Consider the following 26,110-nt stretch of genomic DNA (forward strand, 5'->3'; position numbering starts at 1 on the left):
TGCCTCTTTAAACTTATCTGAAGAATTTTTTAAATGTTTACTTACTAATTTTGAGAGAGCAAGAGCGCGCACACACACGTACATTCGGTGGTGGGGGAGGGGGGGTTGGAGGAGCAGAGAGAGATAGAGACAGAGGCAGAGAAACCCAGGACAGGCTCCATGCTCAGTGCAGAGCCCAACCTGAGGCTTGATCTGCCAACAGTGAGATCAATGACCTGAGCTGAAATCAAGAGTCAGACACTTAATCGACTGAGCCACCCAGATACCCCCTGAAGAAATTTTTTGTTATCTTTTTTTTAACACTTTTTTAATTAAAAAAATATGTTAGTTAATATATAGTATATTAATGATTTCAAGAATAGAATTTAGTTATTCATCACTTACATGTAACACCAAATGTTCATCCCAACAAATGCCCTCCTTCATGGTAATCGCCCATTTAGCTCATCCTTCCACACAACACCCCTCAAGCAAACCTCAGTTTGTTCTCTCTACTTAAGAGTCCCTTATGGTTTGTCTCCCTCTCTGTTTTTATCTTATTTTTCCTTCCCTTCCCCTCTGTTTTATTTTTTTAAGTTCCACATATGAGTGAAATCATATGATATTTATCTTTCTGTGATAGACTTATTTCACTTAGCATAATATACTCTGGTTCCATCCATGTTGTTGCAAATGGCAAGATTTCATTCTTCTTGATTGCTAATATTCCATTATATGTATACACACTACATCTTCATTATCCAATTATTATTCGATGTACCTTTGGGCTCTTTCCATACTCTGGCTATTGTTGATAGTGCTGCCATAAACACTGGGGTGCATGTGCCCCTTCGAATCAGCAGTCTTGTGTCGGGTAAATACCTAGTAGTGCAATTGCTGAGTCATAGGTAGTTCTATTTTTAAGTTTTTGAGGAACCTCCATACTGTTTTCTAGAGTGGTTGTACCAGTTTACTTTCCCACCAGCAGTGCAAAAGGGTTCCTCTTTCTCTGCATCCTCACCAACATCAATTATCACCTGAGTTGTTAATTTTAGCCATTCTGACAGGTGTGTGGTAGTATCTCATTGTGGTTTTGATTTGTATTTCCCTGATGATGAGTGATGTTGGACATCTTTTCATGTGTCTGTTAGCCATCTGGATGTCTTCTTTGAAAAAGTGTCTATTCATGTCTTATGCCCATTTGTTCACTTGATTATTTGTTTTTTTGTGTGTTGAGTTTGAAAAGTTCTTTATAGATTTTGGATACTAACCCTTTAACTGATATGTCATTTGCAAATATCTTCTCCCATTTTTAGTTTTGCTGATTGTTTACTGTGCAGAAACTTTTTACTTTGATGAGGCCCCAATAGTTCATTTTGCTTTTGTTTCTTGCCTCTGGAGACATATCAACTAAGAACTTGCTGCGGTCGAGGTCAAAGAAGTTGTTGCCTGTTTTCTCTTCTAGGATTTTGATGGCTTCCTGTCTTACATTTAGGTCTTTCATCCATTTTGAGTTTATTTTTTTGTATGGTATAAGAAAGTGGTCCAGGTTCATTCTTTTTTAAAAATTTTTTTTTTTAACTTTTTTAAATTTATTTTTGAGACAGGGAGAGACAGAGCATGAACAGGGGAGGGTCAGAGAGAGGGAGACACAGAATCTGAAACAGGCTCCAGGCTCTGAGCGGTCAGCACAGAGCCTGACGCGGGGCTCGAACTCACAGACCGCGAGATCATGACCTGAGCCGAAGTCGGCCGCTTAACCGACTGAGCCACCCAGGCGCCCCATCATTCTCTGCATGTTGCTGTTCAGTTTTCCCAACACCATTTGCTGAAGAGACTGACTTTTTTCCATTGGATATTCTTTCTTGCTTTGTCAAAGATTAGTTGGCCATACATTGGAACATTTCTGGATTCTCTGTTCTGTTCCACTGATCTATGTGTCTGTTTTTGTGCCAGTACTCTCCTGTCTTAATGATTACTGCTTTGTAATACAGCTTGGAAGTCCAGAATTGTGATGCCTCCAGCTTTGGTTTTCTTTTTCAGGATTGCTTTGGCTATTCAGGCTCTTTTCTGGTTCCATACAAATTTTAAAATTGTTTATTTAGCTCTGTGAAGACTGCTGGTGTTATTTTGATAGAGATTGCATTGAATGTGCTGATTGTTTTGGGTAGTATCGACATTTTAACAATATTTGTTCTTCCAATCCATGAGTATGGAATTTTTTCCACTTTCTTGTGTCTTCTTCTTCAGTTTCTTTCATAAGCTTTGTATAGGTTTCAGTTTATAGATTTTCACCTCTTTTGTTAGGCTTATTCCTAGGTATTTTATGGTGTTTGGTGCAATTTTAAATGGAATCAATTCCTTGATTTCTCTTTCTGTTGCTTTATTATCGGTGTATCAATTTCTGCTTGTTGTTTTTATGTCCTTCGACTTTCCTGAATTCATGTATCAGTTCTAGCAGTTTTTTGATGTAGTGGAGTATCATGTCATCTGCGAAGAGTGAAAGTTTGACTTTCTGCTTGCCGAGTTGGATGCATTTTATTTTTTTTAAATTTATTTTTATTTATTATTATTATTATTTATTTATTTTTTTGTCTGATTGCTGAGGCTAGGACTTCCAACACTATGTTGATTAACAGTGGTGAGAGTGGGCATCACTGTCTTGTTCTTGGCTTTAGAGGGAAAGCTCAGTTTTTTCCCAATGAGGATGATATTAGTTGTGAATTTTTCATATATGGCCTTCATGATTTTGAGGTATGTTCCTTCTCTCCCTACTTTCTTGAGGGTTTTTATAAAGAAAGGATGCTGTATTTTGTCATGCTTTCTCTGCATCTGTTGAGAGTATCATGAGGTTCTTATCCTTTCTTTTTTTAATGTGATGTATCACATTGATTGATTTGCAGATATTGAACCAGCCCTGCATCCCAGGAATAAATCCCATTTAATTGTGGTGAATAATTCTTTTAATGTATTGTTGGATCCCATTTGCTAGTATCTTGTTAAGAATTTTTGCATCCATGTTCATCAGGGAAATTGGTCTGTAGTTCACCTTTTTTGTAGGGTCTTTGGTTTTGGAATCAAGGTAATGCTGGACTCGTAGAATCAGTTTTGAAGTTTTCCTTCCATTTATATTTCTTGGAACAACCTCAAAAGAGTAGGTGTTAACTCTTCTTTGAATGTTTGGTAGGATTCCCCTGAAAAGTCATCTGGCCCTGGACTGTTGTTTGTTGGGAGATTTTTGATTACTGATGCAGTTTCTTTACTGGTTATGGGTCTGTTCAAATTTTCTATTTCTTTCTGTTTCAGTTTCGGTAGTTTATATGTTTCTAGGAATTTGTTAATTTCTTCCAGATTTGTTCATTTCTTCCAGAATTTTTCAGTGTATAATTGTTCATAATATTCTCTTATTGTTTGTGTTTCTGCAGTGTTTGTTGTGATCTCCTCTTTCTTTCGTGATTTTATTTATTTGGGTACTTTTTTTTTTTATCAGTCTGACTGGGGGTTTATCAATTTTATTAATTCTTTCAAAGAACCAACTCCTGGTTTCATTGTTCTGTTGTTTTAATATCTGTATCATTGATTTCTGCTCTGATGTCTATTATTTTCCTTCTTGTGCTGGTTTTGGGCTTTATTTGCTGGGTTTTGTTTTTTTTTTTTTTTTTCCCAGCTGTTAGGTTGTGAACTTGAGACCTTTCTTGCTTCTTTAGGAAGACCTGGATTGCTATATACTTCCCTCTTATGCCTTTGCTGCATCCCAGAAGTTTTAGATTGTCGTGTGTTCATTTTCATTGGCTTCCATGTACTTTTTAATTTCCTCTTTAGTTTCTTGGTTAACCCATTCGTTCTTTAGTAGGATGTTCTTTAATCTCCAAGTATTCATGGTCTTTCTTGTGGTTGATTTCCAGTTTTATAGCATTATGGTCTCAAAATATGCAAGGTATGATCTTGATCTTTTTGTACTTGTTGAGCATTGATTTATAACCTAGTATGTGATCTATTCTGGAGAATGTTTCAAGTGCACTCAAGAAAAATGTGTATTCTGCTTTAGGATGAAATGTTCTGAATATATCTGTTCAGTTCATCTGGTCCAGTGTGTCATTCAAAGCCATTCTTTCCTTGTTGATTTTCTGCTTACATGATCGGTCCATTGTTGTAAGTGGGGTGTTGAAGTCCCCTACTATTATGGTATTATTATCAATGAGTTATTTTATGTTTGTGATTAATTGACTTACATATTTGGGTTCTTTCATGTTGGAAGCCTAAATACTTACAATTGTTAGATCTTTTTGGTGGATAGACCTCTTAATTATGATAGAATGCCCTTCTTCATCTCTTGTTGCAGTCTTTATTTTAAAATTTAGATTGTCTGATGTAATCCGACCTTCTTTTGATGACCATTGTCATGATAGATGGTTCTCCATCCCCTTACTTTCAATCTGCTGGTGTCTTTAGGTGTCCTAGTTCCTTTCCATTTCCATACAATTTCCTGATCAGCTTGTCAATTTCTGCAAAAAAGCCAGCTGAGAATTTAATAGGGATTGAATTTTATTTACAGATCAAGTTGAGTATTGTCATCTTAACAGTATTAAGCCTTCCTGTCCATATCTTTCCATTTATTTAGCTTTTGAATCTTTTTCAATATTATATTGTGGTTTTCAAAGTACTAGTTTTGCATTTTTGTAAAATGTATTACTGAGTATTTTATTCTTTGTGAAGGTGTTGTATACAAGTGTCCTTTAAACTTTTAAAAGATTTTTGCATGGATATACCTAATATACATGTCTATATACCCAGTAGGTATATAGACTATGTCTCTATACCCAATAGGTTATATAGACTATGTCTCTTTACTTTACCCCTTGTATTTCTTCTCTTTGTCCTATTTTAATTCCAGTGTTCCACTGATACCATGAAACATTCAGAAAACATTCAGAATTTATGTGATTTCTTTCAGCAGTCATATGATAATATTTATTTTGTGAGATATGTATGACAAGCATTGGTTGTATAGAGTTGGTTAAACATCTTGTGTTTTCAAAGAGGAGATGTAAACATGATATCTAAGATTTAACGCAGTGAATATTAGAATTATGTATCAGAAGCATTGTAGAGGATCAGGGAGACTATTTTAGATTGACCTTGAAATATTGGTAAGGGTTTAGCAAACTTGGAAAGACTTTCTGTTTAGTCAAAATAAGATAAATCATGAAGGCATAAAAGTTCTTGACGGTTCATAAAAGGTGACTGGGCTTATATAGTTAGTATCAAATGAAGGAAATGATTGAGAGTGAAGTAGGAAATACAGAATAGTTGTGACAGGTTTTAATAAAATGGTAAGGATTTTGTGGGCACTGGAGACTTCTGAGTAGTGGAGTGTCGTGGAAGATTTTTTAAAATCTGGGATGATGGGGCGCCTGGGTGGCTCAGTCAGTTAAGCGTCCGACTTCGGCTCAGGTCACGATCTCGCGGTCCGTGAGTTCGAGCCCCGCGTCAGGCTCTGGGCTGATGGCTCAGAGCCTGGAGCCTGTTTCCGATTCTGTGTCTCCCTCTCTCTCTGCCCCTCCCCCGTTCATGCTCTGTCTCTCTCTGTCTCAAAAATAAATAAACGTTAAAAAAAAAAAAATTTAAAATCTGGGATGATGTTGATTAGATCTGTATTTTAGCAGGTGTTTGCTGAGAGTGGATTGTAGTGGAGAAGTAATCGGGGCTGAGTAACCAGTTAGAAGTCTGTTAAATATCCAGGGAGAGAAGATGAATTTTTTTAAAAAATTTTTTAATGTTTCTTTTTTTTTTAAACAGGATTTTTCTTTATTTAAAAAAAAAATTATGTTTATTTTTGAGAGAGAGACAGAGACAGAGAGACAGAACATGAGTGGGGTTGGGGCAGAAATAGAGGGAGACACAGAATCCGAAGCAGGCTGCAGACCACAGCTGTCAGCATAGAACCTGACCCATGGACTGTGAGATCATGACCTGAGCCGAAATCGGATGCTTAACCAACTGAGCCACCCAGGCACCCTGAGAAGGTGAATGTCTTAACTGGGAAAACCACAAGCTCTGAGATGAATAGTTGACTTTGGATTCTAACAGAAAGATTTTGACTCTTTGATTTAGGAAGTAGGATAGGGAAGGGGAGGGGTTCAAAATAACTTGAGTTTTCTCATTTGGTTTGTTGGATGATTGGTAATCTCTTTCCTGTCCTTCTTTTGTTGTTGTTGTTTTGTTATTTTAATTGTATTAAATAAATTATGTAGGCATGATTGATTGCTTCATTGGCTATGAGATTGAACTCAATCTCAGGCCTCATTCCCCTTTTCTAGAAGAGGCCAAGCTGATGATGGCTCAAAACCCTAACCCTCTAATCACATGGTTGCCCTTTCTGGTTAGGCTTTGATATTGAGATGTCATGAATATTACATACATATGATATTGAAGGCTCATGAATAACAAAGATACTTCCTGGATTTTGAGTCTCCCAGAAACTAGGGACAAAGGTCAGTAACATTTTTTATTATACAACATAACCCAGACACCTATAACTCTTCTGCCATCTACCTCCACATTTCCAGATTCTGTGTCTAATCTGCCATTATCTTGATAATCAATTTTAGATAAAATGTATAATTCCATTTCTCTCTTTATTCACCTCTCCTCCTCCCAAACACACATCTGCCTATTTGCAGCCTTATTGCTACCTTTGGTTAAACCAGTGTCAGTTCCTGCATTAAAAGTACAATATAAATCTTGTTTTCTTTTGCCTCTTTTGAAAGTTTCAAGAGTTTTTACTCTTGGATTGATTCCTTTTCATGACATCCTATTCTTTAAGATAAAAATTTTCTCCCTCTGCAGATACTAATTTGGGGTCAAAGCTTATAATACTTTTAAAGGCCTTATTTTTGTTTTTCTTCTGTGTTTGTTTGCTAAAAATGCCATAACAAAGTCCAATAGATTGGGTAGTTAAAAAGTTGAAACAATAGAAATTTATTTTCTCATGATTCTGGAGGCTGCAAGTTAAAGGGGTCAGCAAGGTTGGTTTCATCTGAAGCCTCTCTCCTTGTCTTATAGCTAGTTGACCTCTCCCTGTGTCCTCAAATTGTCTTCTTGCATGTGTGTCTGTGTCCTAATTTCCTCTTCTTATAAGGACACCAGTCATATTGGATTAGATCCCATCTATATAAACTCATTTTACCTTTATAGCATGCTATTTTTTAGGGGACACAGTTTAGTGTATTACATTTGCCTTATCTCTGTTTTCTGTGGATTTTTTTGTTTATCTGACTTCCATCTCTCTCTTACATATTTTCCTTGACCATCTTATAGTCTTTGGCTGTCCTTGTATATTTTAGAGTCTGGGAATAGCTGGTTTGTTTAGTTTGTATATGGGCAGAGTTTGTAAGTGGATTTTCTGTTGGGTAATACGACTGCAAATAGCCCTTCTTTTTGGGGGAGAAGACCCTTACATGTCAAGATCTTTGGTCTTTTTCCCCTTTAATTTCCCCAGAGAATAATATTCAACTTATTGCAGGGTGAGCTTTCACACCTTGCTGATAGAGGTATAAGAGCAGAGAAGGAAGAGACCTGAATATTCTCACAGTTAGGTGTGCACATTGACACTTAATCACCCTTACTGTGCCTGGTATTCCTGATTACAGGTCCTCTTCAGCTTGGCTCTTCAGAGACTAAACTTCTAATCTCCTGAGGACTGCAAGGTTGAAGGCAGATGCCAGGGTGTCTTAACTTCTCAGTATGTGAAGATATAGAAAACCTGCAATTTCTTGCTATTTTGCTCTGAACCTCCCCTTCATCTTCTGGGGCATCTGAAGCCTTGAGCAATTGAGGAGTTCTTCAGAAGTGTATTAGTGAGGTTTTATTATGTATTGGTTGCCTACCATATGCTAGGTACTGTGCTAGGATTATCCTCTGTAACCTTAATTGTAATCTTTGAAAGGTTCTATTATGAGGTTCATTTTACATATATGAAAACAGAGGGTTTAGAACAGAATTAGTAAATTGGAGCACCAGGCTGTGAAAGCAAGTGTATTTGACCTCAGAAACTGCAATTTTACCGACTCTGCTACACTCAGAACAGTTGGCAAATTCATGCTTTTGCCAGTACGTCTACATTCTAGGTTTTGTAAAAATGTCAATATATTGATTTGATCACATTGAAAAAGAGTTGTTATACTAAGTATAATACAAAAATAAAGTGAAGTTCAGTATACCTATGGGAATATAGATGTATTTTACTATTTGTGAACATGATAATCAGAACATTTTCCTTTAACAACTTTGAGAGTAGAACAATTTCTAGCATATTTTGAGGGTTCTGCAGGTATAAGCATAGAACTAAATGGTGACATTAGGTTCTGTCATTTTATTGAAAGTTCTAGAACCAAGGGCTTAGTTGTCTATTATTTTTCTGACATTTCCCTCACAGTACTAGATACAGTGTCCTTGGTAAATTTAATGTTCATGAGATGTTGGCAGAGAAGCTAAATGACAACTGAGAAATTCAGAACTATATGTTTAAGAATTGTTTTTATGTTTTGGTACTTCGTGTCTAGCATTCTTGTATTTTTAGTCAACGCTTATTTCAGTTGTCACTTAATCCTTTTCTTTTCTTTCTAACAGATTACTTCTGTAACTAGATCTCCAATTTGCTCAACAAAGCAGAATGTCTCGATTGCGACAACCCCCCCTTGTGACAGGCATCTCTCCAAACGAAGGAATACCATGGACAAAGGTCATAATTAGAGGAGAAAACCTTGGGACTGGCCCAACTGACCTCATTGGTAAGAGCAAGAACTGTGCTGTGTTTCCATGGTAAATGCAGTTTTATAGTGGGCAGTTGAGACAAGATGATATAAAAACAACATTGTGATCTGTACAGAATGATCTGAATAAAGATTAAAGAATTATTTGGTTTTATGACTTTTCTGTTAAAATCATTATTTTATCAAATCTTGTCAAAATTGCCTATCACTAAGTCCTTCAGAAAGTTTCCCACAGGTGAGATTTTGCCTCCATTTCCTCAGTTTTGATCTCTCCTGCTTTGATTGCTCAAACAGCCTCCTAGCTATTTTTGCTGTCTTTAGTTTTTCCCTCCATTATACAACTGTTTGTGTTCTTTCTCTAGTGCTCTGTGAATTATGCCTCTTCTGTTTCTTATTGCCCTTCAAATCAAATCTAAACTCTCTCTCCTTGGTACCACACTATCAGTTTGATCTCTATAGTTAAGAGTCTGTTTCTTAGTTTGCCTTTCCCTTTCCTTTTTTCCCTATCCCCATTTGTTTTGTTTCTTAAATTACACATGAGTGAAATCACATGGTATTTGTCTTTCTCTGACTGACTTATTTCACTTAGCATAATAGTCTCTAGCTCTATCCATGTCATTGCAAATGGCAAGATTGCATTATTTTTTATGGCTGAGTGATATTCTGTATATGTATATCTTCTTTATCTACTCATTAGTCGATGGACATTTGAGCTGTTTCCATAAGTTAGTTATTGTAGATGCTGCTGCTGTAAACATTGGGGGCCATCCCTTGGCTTGTCTTAATCTCCTCTAGAACTTAAAACAAATGCTCTGGGCTGCTATGTCTCAGTCTAAAGATGGAGCCTAATCATCTTTTTGAAAATGCAAATAAGTGTCATGTACAGCCAGGGTAGAGAGCTAATTATAAATATAATTGTATGGTCAGTTAGGATTATTTTCCTGTGAACTCTGAAGTGCATTCAGAGTAGAGGTGCATTCAGAATGAGGAAGGGAGAGGCTTCAGTATATGCTACTGCATGTATATGCCAATTTCCCATATAAACTTTTCTGGATTCAGACATTCTCTTGACTCTTCTTAATTTATGAGGGACCTATTGGTAAAATACTGGAGATTATGAGTTGGAACTTGTTTTTCTTGCATTATTGGTGCAGGTTGACAGATTGTTTTTTGGCCATCTGGAAAACCCTTTGAAAAGAGAAAGTAAATTGGAGCTCAGCACTATATTTAATAACTGATTTTTGTACTTCCCAGCTAACTCTTTTCACTAGTGTTATTTAAATGTCTTATTTTATATTTTTCTCTAGCCATGGTTTTTGTTTCTCCAGTAAACAATATTTAAATTAATTATTCTTATGAAGATAGTCTTATTTAACTTTTGTCTTGGTTTTTTGACGTAGCTCATTTTAGTTTTTTCTTCATCCAAAGTAGAATAGTCCCTAGAATGCAGGCAAATAAACCATACAGATGGAGGTTATGTCCTACATTTTAACTAGAAGCTCCCAACATGACAGTTACTAGTCTATGTAAATTTTAATCTTGCTTTAGCTTCAGGCAGTGCTGTTCTTATTTGACTAAGTGTGTATACTTTTATAAACCTCACTAGTTCAGCTTTCAACCTGCCTATGTATTGCCAAGAAACCATTTTATAAAAAAAGCAAACTTAACCTGCTAAATAATTTGAGTGTTTTTAGCTCAGATGAAGTCTACACTAGCCAAGTAAAACATTATAAAAGCAGTTTATTTGAAATTCTACAAGTTACTTAAAAAAAAGATATTATATTGTATGAAGCAGATTTCTTAGCTTGCAGTGACTTACTAAAAATGTCCTTAAGAAATTAAGAAATCTTTCTTACTATCTTATTTAACTTTTATGACATTTAAAATGATCTATTCAAATCTATGTTTAAAATTAAATGAGGATTATTAATTTTTTTTTTAGTTAAAATGCAAAGCAGATATTAAATCAGAGAAAACTTTATAGCAGCTACAACTAGATGAATAAACTTATTCTGGGTAGTTTTTTTCCAACTTGTGCTTTCATGGATATCATTCATGTTTGTTCATCTGAACATGTTTTTAGGCTTCCTGTCAGTATATTGGAAAGCTAATTCCATTTCTTAATTTTTAAAAAATATTTATTTATTTATTTATTTATTTACTTATTTACTTATTTACTTATTAATTTATTTAGAGTATGTGAACGTGGGAGTGGGAGAGGGGCAGACAGAGAGGGAGAGAGAGAATCCCAATGTGGGGCTGGACATGGGGCTTGAGTCCAATGTTTAACCCGGGTGCCTCTCTCATTGTTCAGTTTTTGTTGTTTTTTTTTTAATTTTTTAAATGTTTATTTTTGAGGGAGAGAGAGAGAGAGAGAGCATGAGTGGGGGAGGAGCAGAGAGAGAGGGAGGCACAGAGTCTGAAGCAGGCTCCAGGCTCTGAGCTGTCAGCGCAGTGAGATCATCATCTGAGCCAAAGTTGGACACTTAACTGACTGAGCCACCCAGGCGCCCCTCATTGCTCAGTTTTAATCATAAGGTTGTTCTTTAGCAAGGAACCTATATTAGGAATGACTTTATGTTAAATCCTGACATTTATTGTTGAGTAATTTTCCTTTCTGAAATGAGTTAATATTTAAAATGACAAGAATCTTTCTGATAGTATAAACTTTAAAAACATTAACGTATTGACCTAGAGTAATATCAAAATACCCACCATATATAACACTAAAAGTATTCAGTTTATTAATTAAAACTTTTTTCATTCATTTAAAAAATACATAGACTGATTTATGTATGCATAAAAATTATTTGAGCAAATATTCACTGAAGTGTTTCACAGTGCCTATCTTTTCTTTTTTTCTTAAGTTCATTTATTTATTTTGAGAGAGTGAGCAAGCATGGGAGAAGGGGCAGAGAAAGAGGGAGAAAGAGAATCCCAAGCAGGCTTACCGCTGTCAGCACAGAGTCCAATGTGGGGCTCAAGCCCATGAAGAGATCATGACCTGAGCCAAAATCAAGAGTCTGATGCTTAACCGACTGAGCCACCCAAGCTCCCTACTCAGTGCTTATCTTAAAGATGGAGAGGAATTCTAGGGGTGCTTTCAATCTCTTAGATTGTTTACATTTTTCAAAACAAAATTGATTTTCAGGAAAGATATCAAAGATGTTCCCATTTTGAAAAAATAATTTTGAATTATGAATGCATTTAAAAATGTGTAAATGCCATTACACATTTAAAGAAACCAAAAGAAAACTTAGTCCTAAAGAAGCCTTTAAATGCTATTATTAGGATTCCATACATGTATAAATCATATAGCTGTTTTAGGGAAATCTCTAAAATTCATTATTTCAATAAATGCATCTTTGAAATGTAGTTATTTTTCTCAATGGTTAGTACAACATTCCTACTAAATAGTGCTTTCATTTTAACGAAGGATGACTTGACTCCCTTCCTACATTTTTTAAACCAAATTTGGCATTAATTGAGGTGTTCCTGGTATCTGAAAAAAAATTGTATTACCAAACTTGACTGTTGAGCAGTATAAAAAGTTAAATAATGAGAAAAGAAAGTGTGAAGTGTCTGGGTCTTTACCACATACAGTTCGGTTTACTTTTTCCATAAAATTTATTACATTGTTCTCTGCTTTGCAGAATAGAAAATACAAAGAAAATAAGTTAGTAGAAGAGCTGGCAGTATGTCCATATGGTGATATATTGGTGTTCTGTCTGGGGTACATCTTCCTCACTGTAATCTTTCAGTGCCTCCATATTTGGCTACTGCCTAAATTATAATAATTTACTTGGTATCGGGCCTGAGATGCCGGGCACGAGTTGAGGTTTTGGGAGTGTTGGTTTACTATGAGAACAGAATGTAGTATAGTAATAGTATCATTAGGGAAACTCAAAGGCACCATGCACTACCTTTATAGGATGCAGATATTAAAAATGAAATAGTAATCCAGTAATTCCCAAGAACATTAACTACATTCACCTGATTTCAAGCTGTGCCTGGAATAAAATATCCTCCATGTATGCAATATATAATTTAAACACTAGGAAAAGTAAGTGCAGATTATGTTTAGGAAGATGGATAAATATATTTGTTTGTAGGGAATGATATATACATTTCTTTGTACACTGTAGAATTTTATATCAGCAACTTTGATTTCTAATAATAGTAATAATTTCCCCTTCTAAAACCTACGAACATAATTTAAGATTCTCATAAACTGAGTATATGGAATGCCTACACATAATTATTATGGTCATTTTTTTTTTTAATCCCATTGGTGTTTGAAGAAACTTAAGTATTATCTAAAGAAGTCTTTGATATTAGAGATAAAAGAGTAGACAAAAATCAATAGAGACAGTATGTTTGCAAATAACATTGGGTATATTCAGTAATAGAAATAACTATTGAACAGGAAATGTTATTTCTAGATTTATTTTCTTCATGGAAAAAACCTGGTAAGACTGACAGAAGAATTGTCTTTTTATGTAACAGACATGACTAAGATCTTTGTTCTTTTGAACTTTGTTACATGCATGCTTTCATTTTCAGGTCTGACAATTTGTGGACATAATTGCCTCCTGACGGCAGAATGGATGTCTGCAAGTAAAATAGTATGCCGAGTGGGACAAGCTAAAAATGACAAAGGAGACATTATTGTCACAACCAAGTCAGGTGGCAGAGGAACCTCAACAGTGTCTTTCAAGCTACTCAAACCTGAAAAAATAGGTATCCATCTTTTATGACTTTTTTTCTAAAGAGGAAAATGAAAATACGTTTTGTCTTTTAAAATCTATAACTGGTAGATTTGTATAAAACGTTCCTATTTTCACATCTCATTAACTTAGATTATATTTATTTTGACAGGAATGGGATATTGGTTAAAATTTGCATTACTTTTGGAAACGCAGTTTAGTGAGCTAACAGTAAAACCTAAGGAGGATGGTCATGAGAGAATTATTATCCTAAATTCTTTATAAAATCTGTTTATTTAACATTTTGCTTTGCCAATTTTAGTTCCTTGATCTTGAACACAGTAATTGCATTTCTTTGTATTATGCAGTTGAGATTTGAGGTAAAATATCCTCCTGATGTGGCCAAATTAGCAATCATAGTATCTAAATAATGTTCTTGTTTCCTTCTTTTTCTCTATCCTTTGAGGCCAGGACACAATGTTGCCTGGCCAGAATGTGCGTTTAGCCCTCCAAACTAGAAATAATCTCTCTTTTTTGTATCCTATAGCACTTTATATGTTACTTTTTATGAACTTAACACTTGCTTCCTCAAATTGGTCTGAGGAGTCACTCTGAATACAAACCTGCGCTCTAGCACTACAAGCTGTGGAACTTGAATGCTTAGGTTTTTTTGTGGGTAAAAGTGGAACAACAGTATTACCTACCTCACAGGATTAAATGAGTTAGAGCATGTATTGTATAGTGCTTAGTATAGACCCTTACCCTAAGTAAGTGTTTAATTAATCACTTTAAATTATTCTTCTCATAGTTATTTCTGTGTATGGCCATCTCGCCTACTAAAATTAGGATAGTGTCAGATTCATCTTTCTGGTCTTGCAATGTCTTGTACATGGTCTGTACTTGATAAACATTTATTTAAAGTAGGGCTATCACAGGCTTAATTAAGCCCAGGTCACATATCTCTCTTAAACTGAAAAGTAAATAATTTTGCAAATTGTTTTTGTTCTCTATCATAAAACATAGAGCTTTTCTACAGCATTATCTTCCTTATATTCCTGGATTTTTTTTCCATAAATAAAAACTTAGATAAGGAATTTAAGGGAGAATTAAAAAAAAATATATATATATATATACACACACACACATATATACATATATACACACATATTTATACATGTATATACACACATGTGCACACATATGTGTCTGCATACGTTGTACATATATAATATTCCTGTTTTTATTTACTCATTTTTATTTAACGTCAAAAATTAAAAATTAAAGCAGGAACTTGTTATCAGTTTTCTGGAGGAACTTAAAACATTTTGGCAGAACCCAGCAATGTCTTATATTTATACAACAGATAAAGACAACTTAATCGAAAGTTTTAACTTTATTCTAAAACATCCTGCCCAGGACCTGGCACAGTATAGGTTCAGTAAAGGCTTATCAGACTGAACTCAGGAGTATCTAGACTTGAGCATAACTTCTAACAAAGCCTCTTGTTGCATTCTGTCAGAACTGTGGGTACTAAAAGAATTAGTTGGTTCACAAAGGTTCATACAGCTAGAAGTTGCCTGGGATCAAATACCTTCCATGAAGCCTTCACAGCCTCAAGCCACCCATTGGCCCTTTGCCCATTTTCTGTTTCAACCCACATTCAGAAGTGGTAAGCCTGTTAGTCCTATGCCAAAGTGAATGTCAAGAATCTGGTCACATAAAAGAGAGTACCATTTTCAGAGATTACATTTTGTTCACAGTGTCTGTCCATTTTTCCTGAATATCCTAGTCATTTCCATTACTCAAGCCATGCATTTCTTGGAAAGTGTTTGACTGATATCTTTATATAAAGAATTGTTGGATATTTTTTTGAATTAGCCAACTTAATTATACTGTTTATTTTTTATAAAATACATTTGTTTGAGCAGAACTTTTTCTCAGAGGCTTAGCTTGTCTTCTGTGTTGAATAATGTACAATGTAACCATGAAGCAAGAGATATTATTTTTGCCATTTGATAGATTTTTAGTGTTTTTAATCAAGCCACAAGCCATTAAAAAAAGAAGACACCCAAAAAACAAACAGAGCTTTTGTGCTGTCAAATCTCTCAAAAATTACCTTAGTGTGCATTTTGTTTTAGGTCTTTAAAAAGTGAAGCAATAGCGAAAGACTTAACCTGTGTCTTATTAAGGATGTGCTCCTCATTTTGGTAGGTATTTTGGATCAGTCTGCTGTGTGGGTTGATGAAATGAATTATTATGATATGCGTACTGACAGGAATAAAGGAATTCCTCCCTTGTCTCTGCGTCCTGCTAATCCACTTGGCATTGACATTGAAAAGTGAGTACCATCTTGCCTTCAGTTTTCTTTATTGCTGAAAACTTTTATATACTTAAGAGTGAAGAGAGTGACACTCCAGAAATATCCAGGCAAGCACAGTTGAAGACATCTCTGTTGTTGGGAGACAAGTTGTATTTCTGAAGCCTTGTCAGGTTTGCTGCTTGTGAGTGTTCCAGTTAGTTAAAACTTTTGGTGAAAACTACCTACCTCTTTTAGTTTTTTGAATTTACACTTTGTGAAGAAGAAAAGTATCTTGAAATATTTAATAACTAATACTTTTAATGATAGGAAAATGCGTTATCTGGGGTTTGTGAGTTTAAATATTTAGATGGCACTTGAAATCAAAGTAGAATTTTCTGGGGTGCCTAGGTGGCTCAGTTGGTTGAGCCTCAGACTTTGGCTCTTGGCTTGTGAATTTGAGGCCGCGTGGGGCTCTGTGCTGACAGCTCAGAGCCTGGAGCCTGCTTCAGATTCTGTGTCTCCCTCTGTCTCTGCCCCTGCCCCACTCATGCTCTGTCTCTCTCTTTCTCTATAAAAAATAAATAAACATTAATTTTTTTTTTCAAAACAATTTTCCAAGTGCTTGATGTTTTGTGGAAATATTTTAGAATAATTAGGCCCAGTGTAGTTTTTTATTTTGTTTACGATCCCTGCCTGTAAGTCGTACTTAATCCAGACTTACTTGATCAGTATTGTGACAGGTAAATGATATTTTTCAAGATGTTATCGAATCTGTAATTTTCTATTCTTAATTGCTAGGACAATGTTTAGTAACTTTTATAATTAGTACCTTTATCCTTACATCTTACTTAATCAGTTCATCTAACACATCAATCGTGTCTAATTTATTTTCTAGCCTTGATGGTTCTGCTCATGAAGTTATATACTGAGTGTTGCTCTGTAAACACTTACTGAGGGTGACAAGTTAGTTCTATTAACACTTTAACCATAGCTTTAAGTTTTTCTAAGAATTGGGAAAATTCTCTGCTTAATCTTTATATATTTAACCTTCAAGCCTACACTTGAAGACCATTAGTAATTCAAATAGTAAGCTGCTTTTTCACCTAGTGAGGTTTTTACCTCTGGCTAAGAGGAAGGGAGCAAGTGTTTGTCTTGGAATTTACGATGTGTTGAGAAGTCCTCGGGTTTAGCAGCTTTTAGTGAGCTTGGACTGTCCTAGGTCACATCTTTGAAGCTCTTTGGCAGTATGGGTCATTCTGGAGCTGTTTTAAGGATTTCAGTGCTCTATAAAGAGTTTGAGGATCAAGAAAGTCTAGAAAAGAATGGTAATTACTAGCTATTTAGTTGAGCACAGTTTCAAGCATGAATAGACTTTACAGTTGATACTAAGCCTTTTAATAGGTTGGTTCAATACCCTTGAAAGCCAGCTTCTTTCCAAGTCCTGCCACAAAAGAAGTGTAGAGCAGGAGGTCCTATATGATTGTTCTTTCGTGAGGAAAATACAGTTTAGGAGTATTGTATGAATTTTGTATGAGCTTGAGACAAAACTTTCAAAGTTAGGATTAAATTGAATGTTTACTATCATAAAATAGATTTTCTTAATTTTCAGTTTGGCATATAACCCACCCCTTCTATGACTTTTTTACCTTCCTAGGCCCTTCCACCTTTTGACCGCCTTTATTATTCCTGTTATTGCTGCTACCCACAAAGGAGTTAGGCTTAAAATCTCTCTAATAGCACTTTTTCATAATACGGGTCAGGATTATTCTTTGCTAACATTGGTAACAGTAGCCAGGAATAATGGCACTTAAAGTTCTTGGCTCTTTAAAAGTTCTTTTTTTCTTTTCTGAGAGGTAATCTAATTTAGTCTAGAGCCAAATTCAGTTTGAATCATAGCTCTACTGCTTACTAGAAGTATGACTTAACTACTCTGACTCAGTTTCCTTAGGTAGAACATGCCGTACCTGTGTCATGGGGTGGTTGTGAAGATTCAGTGAGTGAGTGCTTTAGAAGAGTGTCTCTCATAGCAAGTGCTTAAAAAATGTTTGTCATCATTACAAGGATTCAGTGCTCTTCTTGTATAATACACTGTTCCTGGCTTTGCTCTGTCACTTAGGAGGAGAATTTCTTTTTAATGACTGTTAAGATTTTGGGGTAATAAATTGTATTAAAATCTTAAAATAGCATTATGTACATTAATTTAAGAAGTGTTTAAATGGGGATAAAATTAACAGTAATACTTCTTTCAAGCTCTTAAGTTTCAAATAATAATTTGCTCAGCCATGGGATAATTAAAGAGTAGCCTTTTGAAAAGGTAAAATCATGACTGTCCTACAAATATAAAATGAACACATTCTAAGAGCATTATTTCACTCATTAATTAATGGGAAAACGAGTAAAATGTTAAAACCAGTTCAGGGGGAATTCCAGAGGGTAGACATAATAGGCAATGAGGAATGCTAACAGATGCAGATGGGGCACTTATACTGCATGGTAATTAGTTACATCTTTACCTGATAGGTATTCCTGGTTGCCATCAGCCCTCTACAGTTTAACTTCTGTGTTTCTAACAGAGTTGCAAAATAGGGACAAAGGCATAGATCCCTATAAGAATCAGAAAATACTGGGAAGGTCCTCCAGACAGTGAAAGGATACCCAATAATCCTTTTGCTTATTTAAAGTCTTTTGAAAATTTTCCAGTAAAAGAAGGACAGACTAGATATACTAGCAAGCAAGAAAATGAAAGGTGAAAGTAGGAAGAGTTATAGACAACAAGAGAAGAGAATGTTTTTGGCTAGACATGCTTTTTCAGGTTCCTTTTTTATTTTTTAAAGGTACTGCCAGGAAAACCGCATTTATTTTATTGAATTCTCTAACCTCAGATAGAAATCTTATTTTAGAAAAAGAGAAAAGGAAAGGAAAAGCAGCTGTTAAAATATTGATGGATTTTATTTCCCTGACTCAATATTTTTTAGATAAAAGTTTTGCTGTCTGTAGAGAAGGATGTACTTTCAGGTTAGAATCCGTAAGAGCATTTCCGTACTGGTTTTTATTTCTGTATATTAATGTCATTTGGGGGATTCTTTTATTTAAAAGGTTGGAAGAGGATCTACTTTTAATTTTTTAAAAAACTTCGTTAGAGAACGAACACCAGGATTTTAATTATTACCTGCTTGTTGAAATATGTTAATTGAGAAAGTTTGAATTATGTTATAAAATACTGTGGTCCTGATGAATTATCAGATTAAAGTGGTCAGGTCACTTTGGAAGATGAATCAGTTGCTGGTAATTGCATTGTGAATGTTTATGAAATTCTCTTCAGCTGACAGTCAAATGTGCAACGTGGAACAGTGGGGTGTCCTGTAGTGTTGTGGCCAGTTCATCTGAATTTGAAAAAGCGAGTGAGAGTAGCAGAATATAGTTTTCTGGTTGCTCTTTGGTGTGAGTCAGAGTTTAATAAACATTTTATTGTTGTGCTCAGCATGCATCCTGTTGTCTTTCAGCTATGGGTTTAACAACTGGCATTTATTGGCTTCATTTGCCTCCTTAAGTCCTTCATATTCCTAAATTTTTTACTGATGTTTTGCACAGATGGTGCCTTGATATTTATAAAAATGTTACCAATTGCTTCAAAAAAGATAACTTCACCTTGAACTGACACTAGGATTTAGTTGTAAAAAGTGTATATTTCTGATTTGTTATATTGATTGTCACAGATGTATGTGTTCTTTGCACAGCTTAAATTGTAATGGAGACAAATCATTTAAATTGAAAGAGAAGGCAAAACAGGTTCATGTTAAGTAAAAGCCCTCACTGGGTTATATTTCTTAAAATAAATATTTGTCTAATGGAATATTTATAAGTAATGTTTTTGGACATTGTACATATATGGGAGTGAGGACATGAAAATGAAACTTTGCCCTTGTTTTTATATGGTCTACAACTTTTTTGTGAAATAGTTACATAAGAAAGGCTATCTAGAGTAGTCATTTGATGTGCCATTTACCTGTTTTATTTCCATGTGGATTTTAGGGCATTGCAGATCTGATTTTCTTCTCATCAATTAGGTTTTTCAGTAGAAAGAAAAGGTGACCAGTTTTCCCAGTAGATTTAGAAACCAGAGACAGGTGGAAAAATAATTCTTAGTATGAGTGTAGAAGAGAAAAGCCTTGGATAAATTTGTCTTTTAGAAATTTTATAAAACAGGTTGTGGGCTGTGATACAGTGCCTAAGTTCAGAACCTGTCATGCCCTATCCCCCAAAATAAGAAAGAAAGAAAAAAACAACAACAGCACACATGCAACCAAAAACAAGCTCATAATATTTAATACACCAAAGTGAAAATAGTGATGCTAAAAATTGAAAGCCAAAAGAATTGAGTATAATATACACACACTCAAAAGAACTATATAAGCTTACTTTTACTGTGTTAGCCTCCCTGCCTTTCATCTTTCCATCTGCCAAATCAAGAAAACATGTTCTCTTTAATGCAAACACAGAGTAACACAAATGTAACCAGGCCTCACTCTATGTGAGGTGGTTAGAATTTTTCTCAAAATGATTTTGTTTTGCTTGCTTAAGGGTCATTACTGCAGATTAAGGGTCATTACTGCAGATTGTTCTCATACTTGAAAGCAAATTCTGATATGTTAAAAACATTCCTGTTAGTTTTAAATCTGACCAGTGACTCTATATACCTGGATCTTCCCATGGCATGGGCTAAATCTTTTCAGAAGATTTAAATCTGAGCTTACACTGCCATCTGATGGAAAGTGTATATTTTAGGGGTGGCAAGAGTTGTCAGCTACTGAAATTGTTTTGATTCATGAACTTGCTTAGTAGAATATGTGTTGCTTTCACTGTCCCAACTATGGTAGTAGATTTAAAGTGTAAATTTAGTTTAAATTACTCAGAATATACCTTGCTTTTACTGACTTGTTAAGCCATCACTTCACTTGGTGGGCCTTATCCTAAAATCTGGTTATTGTGAACAAACACTTAAGTTTTAACTTTCTTACTTTGTCAGCACCATTGACACAGTGCTTCTTCCTCTCCTAATACTGTTATAAAGACCATTAATAATTCTCTGTATTCTAAAACAGTGCTGCCTTCACTCTCCTTAAATTTCTATCTTTCTAGATATGTAGTTGTGGTTTTATTTTATGCCTCAGAGTCACTGGTTCTTTATTTGACAATAGAAGTACCAGGTTCAAATCTCAACTATTTACATGCAATGTCTCTGAGGCTGTTTCCTCACTGTAATATGGGAATATGTTGTTATGACAGTATGTTGTTATGACAATCAAATAAAATGATACTTATGAAAATAGTCTGTGAAATACAAAGAACTAAATAAAAAGAATAACAATAACAGCAAATAACATTTTTGAAAATTTATTGTGTGTTAAAACTGCTAAGCCTTTCAAATGCATTATCTATTTTAATTCTCAAAACATTCCTGGGAGGAAGATATTATGATCCTAGTTATCCAGTAACTGGGACCTTAGAGTAAATAACTTCTTGAAGGTTATACAGACAAATCTAGCAAACTTCCGAGATTGAACCTAGAGCCTGAGCTCTTAACCACTACTTATTATTATTGCCTCCCACTTATATAATGCTATGAGCCATCTCTGCTTTTTTGTAGATATGTTCCCTAGGCATTGTCATTCATTGTGTTTTTTCCAGATCTTCTATTGCATGTTCATTTTGAGGTATTTGTGTAAAGCATATGTTAGGCATATATTTTAGGATCATATACTGACTCAGGATGCGTTCAGCTATAAGTAACAGAAAATGAAAATTAAGCTTAAACAAAAAAAAATATTTATTTTCTCATAATATACTGAGTCCAGAGATGGTGGACTCCATTGTTGGTTGAGTCAGTGACCTAGTAATGTCACCCAGATGTAAGGAATGTTGGTGTGCTATTCTGTGGTCCTTACCATAACACTTTTTTTTTTTGTAATTGTCAAGTGGCTAAAGCAATTTCTGCTATTGAAGCAATAATAACACACAGTAAGTAATAATATAAAAATCTAATATGGAAGCCATAATACACAATAGTTAATAAAACACAATAATGTCTAGAGGCAGAAGGACCCTATTTCTTCTTTATTCTCCTTCTTAAAGTTTGGAGACCTTTCCCAGAAATATTCAAGTAGATCTTCCTCAGACATCACTGGTCAAAACAAGATCACTCAGTAGATAGCAAGAGAAATATGATAACCATGATTTGCTTAGGATAATTGATATTTATGATTGCGCTGGTGTGTGGGATTGTTTGGTCTGAGGGTGGAGAATGCATGTTGGATCACTACCCAAAATTAGACTTAATTGTGTGATTTGGGGCAAATTATTTGACCTCTCTCTTAGAATTTTGTCATCTTTGATATTATAATTTCTTATTCTTATAATTCTGATTCTTAGGGTAGGTCTCAATACTCTTCTTCCTATTTAAATTTATATAGTAACATTGGTAAATGAGTTTTAATGTCTTCAGTACGAAATCACTGTAAAGTAAACTCAGTCTTAAGGGTGATTATGAGGAGATAGTATTTTGACCAAAAGATCCAATACTTTTCAAACTCTGACTCATTTAGGTGCCTGAAGAAGCTATGTGAATGAGAAATAATAGTATAGTACATGAGAAATGAGATACTAGTAGGTAGATTAATGCTTCATATCTCAGCATAGAATTCTCTAGTAGAAGCACATAGCCTACATAGTAGAGGCTAGTAGCACATAGTTCCAAATATCCGAAGTGCCTCCTTACCACTTATACTAATTCCAAAGCTCCATTTCAAGATCTGCCCTCTCTTCCTCTCACCCTTGCCCTTCCAGTGGCATGATGTGCCTATGATTGAGGAGATGAGGGTGCAAAGCCTGTGGAAGCCTGGCCATGTCCCATGTGCTTTTCTTTATCACCAAAAAACTCCGCTATTAATAATGTGGCCAGGCCCATTTCTGCTCCCTCTTGAGGAGGAGGGAGATATGGAGGTGTCCTGGAGTAGGAGAGTTTCTTAATGGTTCACCTCCTAGAGCCTTACCAGACATGAGTCTTTTATCTTGTGATAAGACAAGTTTATTTATATTTGTTGAAATAACAGTTTAGTACAGTGTAAATGACACGTTTCTAAAATGTCAGAATTAGGGGCTCCTGTGTGGCTCAGTCAGTTGAGCGCCCGACTGCGACTCAGGTCATGATCTCGCAGTTCACGATTTCGAGCCCCACATCAGGCTCTATGCTGACAGCTTGGAGCCTGGAGCCTGCTTCGGATCTGCCCTCTCTCTCTGCCCCTCCCCCATTCTTGCTCTGTCTCTCCCCCCAAAAATAAAACACCAAAAAATATTGAAGTGTAAGAATTAGATGAATTTTAAATATGGGAAGTTGTAGATAGCTGCATATTTACATCGTTCAGTATCACCAGTTTAAGCATTTTAACTGTTTAGGATGTGACCTTTTTCATATGTGCTGTGTGTATCCAAGGTTGTTTTTTCTTTTCTTTTTTTTTTTTTACACATCATCAGCTTTATTGAGGCATAACTGATAGATAAATTTGTAAGATATTTAAAGTGTACATCTTGATGAGTTTATAAACGTATACATTGTGAAAGGATTTCCACCATCAAGGTAACTAATACATCCAACCCCTCACATATGTTTTCTTTAGCTTTTGCTTGTGTGTGTGTGTGTGTGTGTGCATGTGTGTGTGCATGTGTGTGTGCGCATGCGCCTCTAGACATTATTTTGTTTTATTAGTTATAAGTGGCTGGTGCAGCCACTCTGGAAAACAGTATGGAGATTCCTCAAAAATTAGAAATAGTACTACCGTTATGACCCAGAAATTCTGCTTCTAAGTGTATATCCAAAGAAAATGAAACAGGATATTGAGATATTTGCACTCCCATGTTCATTGCAGCATTATTCACGATAGCCAAGGTATGGAAGCAACCTAACTTCATTAATGGATGAATGGATGAAAAAGTTGTATATATGTACAGTAGAATATTATTCAACCACGAGAAAGAAGGATATCCTGTCATTTACAACAACATGAATGGACCTTGATTTCATTATACCACACAGAGAAAGACAAATAACAGTTTTTCTTTCTTTTTTTTTTTTTTAAACTAACTATGTTAAGCGTGATTTAATGTCAAACCCATGGGAACTATGTAGTCTCAGCCATTTCACCAATACATACAACTGCTGTATTTTTTGGATTTGTGTCTGCATTTTTTTTATCCTTTTTTGATGTTAATCCCTCTTCACACTTCTGCTCTGATTATGGGTAGGGAACCCATGCAACCATAATAAAACTACAGGGCTTGAGTGAAGGGTAAAGTTCAGTTTGCCTTCTCAGAGTCCCCTTTTGCTGCTTTTTTGTTAGCTGTGTCTTTAATCTGTGAGTTTAGAACTGACCCTTGTTAGAAGAGGATTTCACATAGTTGAATAATTCATAAAGAATGTTAATAGTAGGGATTTAGTTGATATCAGATGATTCTGTAGTACTTTTTGATTCTGTTAAGATCATTCAACTTTCTGAACAAGCAAAGTGTTAGGACTACATAGAATACCAGTTTAAGTGTCAAAAAGAAGTAAGGTTGACAAAAAAATGTTAGGCATTTCTCCATGTACTTTTCCTTCACACCATAGACAGACCCCACTAATTCATTATGCTGTTCTTTCCAGTTTAGACATATGATCTTTGACACAACACTCTAGACAGACACTGCCCACCAATTAAGGTAGAACTAGGGGGTATGGACTATGCATATCATAAGGAAGTGTTTTTAGTTACTTAGGTAGGGTTCAGCCCTTTCAACTCAGTCATTATATTGCCCCAAAGTTCTAACTTGGAGTCATGATGTACATTTTATTTATAAATGAGAAAAACTTCCCAAGGTGACAGGATTTTATTACTAAGTAAAGTACCAAACCAGCAAGAAGAATCCAAATCAAAATAAACTTCTAAAAATGCAGAGTTCTCCAGAGTCCTCTCAGAGATTCTGTCTGGTAAAAATGACCAACAAACTTTTGGAACACATATGCACCCCAAGAAGATTCAGACTATAATCTAACTTTAGGAGCCAGTGAGGAATGCTGTGAGATTGACTTACTCTCTGAATTACTGATTACTGAGGTAATGCCAGCTTGATGTCCATGATTCTCTTAAAGTCTCATTTTATCTTGTCTGTTACTGTAGTGCTAAGCAAGGCTTTTTTCCCCACAAATTAAAAAAGAAAACATTGTGGGGCATGTGGGTGGCTCACTTGGTTCAGCATCTGACTCTTGATTTCAGCTCAGGTCATGACAAGCCGCACATTGGGCTCTGCCCTGACAGCACGGAGCCTGCTTAGGATTCTCTCTATCCCTCTCCTTCTGCCCCCAGCACCCCTTCCCCCACATGCACTCCCCCACCCAGTAAATAAATAAACATTAAAAAAAAAAAGAAAGAAAATGTCATAGTGAGAAAGGTAAGTGTAATAGGAAATAAAGTGGGTCTCTTTCTATTGACTGACGTACTGACAAATAGATGTTGGATTCTAGATTAAAGTGTAGGGTTTACAAAGGAAATCATAGAGAACTGGTTTTGCTCTTTGCATCTCTTGCCCTTTTAGGGACTATGAAGGGATGAAGGGAGCCAGGAGTGAAGGGGAAGAGTTTATGAGATTCTTTGACAGGAGCTGTGCTAGGCTGTGAAGGGGAGGTATGACAAACATCTGCTTTTCTTAACTCATAACTGGGGAGTGTGGCTTCCATGGAGTGTTCCCTGCATTTGTGAAACAGAGGTCCTGGCACCTGAGAGCACAGGAACAGTGCACATAGACAGTAGAGGTGTCTGCCCTGGGAAAGATGTTTCTTGGGACAAGATGAGCACCTCACTAGAGAGTAGGCCCCAGGCCATTGTAAGTTGTATGTAAGGTCACTTGTAAGTCAAGGAGCTCCATCAGAGAGTTGTTGTTGGTAAAGATGGAGTGCTGATCTTGGACCACACTATGTGATTTCTGAATTGAGGCTGTGTTCATAATAATGTGAAATCAAGTCTCTCTCAGATAAGAGTGAGTAGAAGTCATTGCACCTGCTCACATTTTCTTACAGGGTGGTGATAATTCTGCACCCCCCCTCCAAATGGCTCCCCACATCCCTGAATACACTGGGCTATAAAACAGTGCTGTGTCTCGTCCATGTCCCATGAGTTTGGCTTATCCAGTGTATGGGGTTGAGGACCACACTTCAGTCATAAAGGACACCAAGATCAGAGGAGTGAAGTGAAAATGAACATGATGTGTGCAAGAAAGTGTAATCCCTTTGAAGTTACTGAATCTCCCAGTTTTGAGGATTAGAT

At 35.6% G+C, this 26,110-nt stretch overlaps 1 protein-coding gene across 4 annotated transcripts in view; it reads left to right on the forward strand.

The window, feature by feature from the left end:
- EXOC2 (exocyst complex component 2) overlaps nucleotides 1-26,110 on the forward strand; it is a 279,267-nt gene that overhangs the window by 50,613 nt on the left and 202,544 nt on the right. For all 4 annotated transcript variants that reach the window (XM_042938092.1, XM_042938091.1, XM_042938094.1 and 1 more), the window contains 3 exons: nucleotides 8,611-8,771; nucleotides 13,317-13,493; nucleotides 15,671-15,797. In XM_042938092.1, coding sequence (XP_042794026.1) covers nucleotides 8,654-8,771; nucleotides 13,317-13,493; nucleotides 15,671-15,797 — 422 coding nt within the window. In that variant the 5' untranslated portion in view covers nucleotides 8,611-8,653. The remainder of the gene's footprint in view (nucleotides 1-8,610; nucleotides 8,772-13,316; nucleotides 13,494-15,670; nucleotides 15,798-26,110) is intronic.

This window comes from Panthera leo, chromosome B2 (genome assembly GCF_018350215.1).
Source record: "Panthera leo isolate Ple1 chromosome B2, P.leo_Ple1_pat1.1, whole genome shotgun sequence".
NCBI classification, from domain to species: Eukaryota; Metazoa; Chordata; class Mammalia; order Carnivora; family Felidae; genus Panthera; species Panthera leo.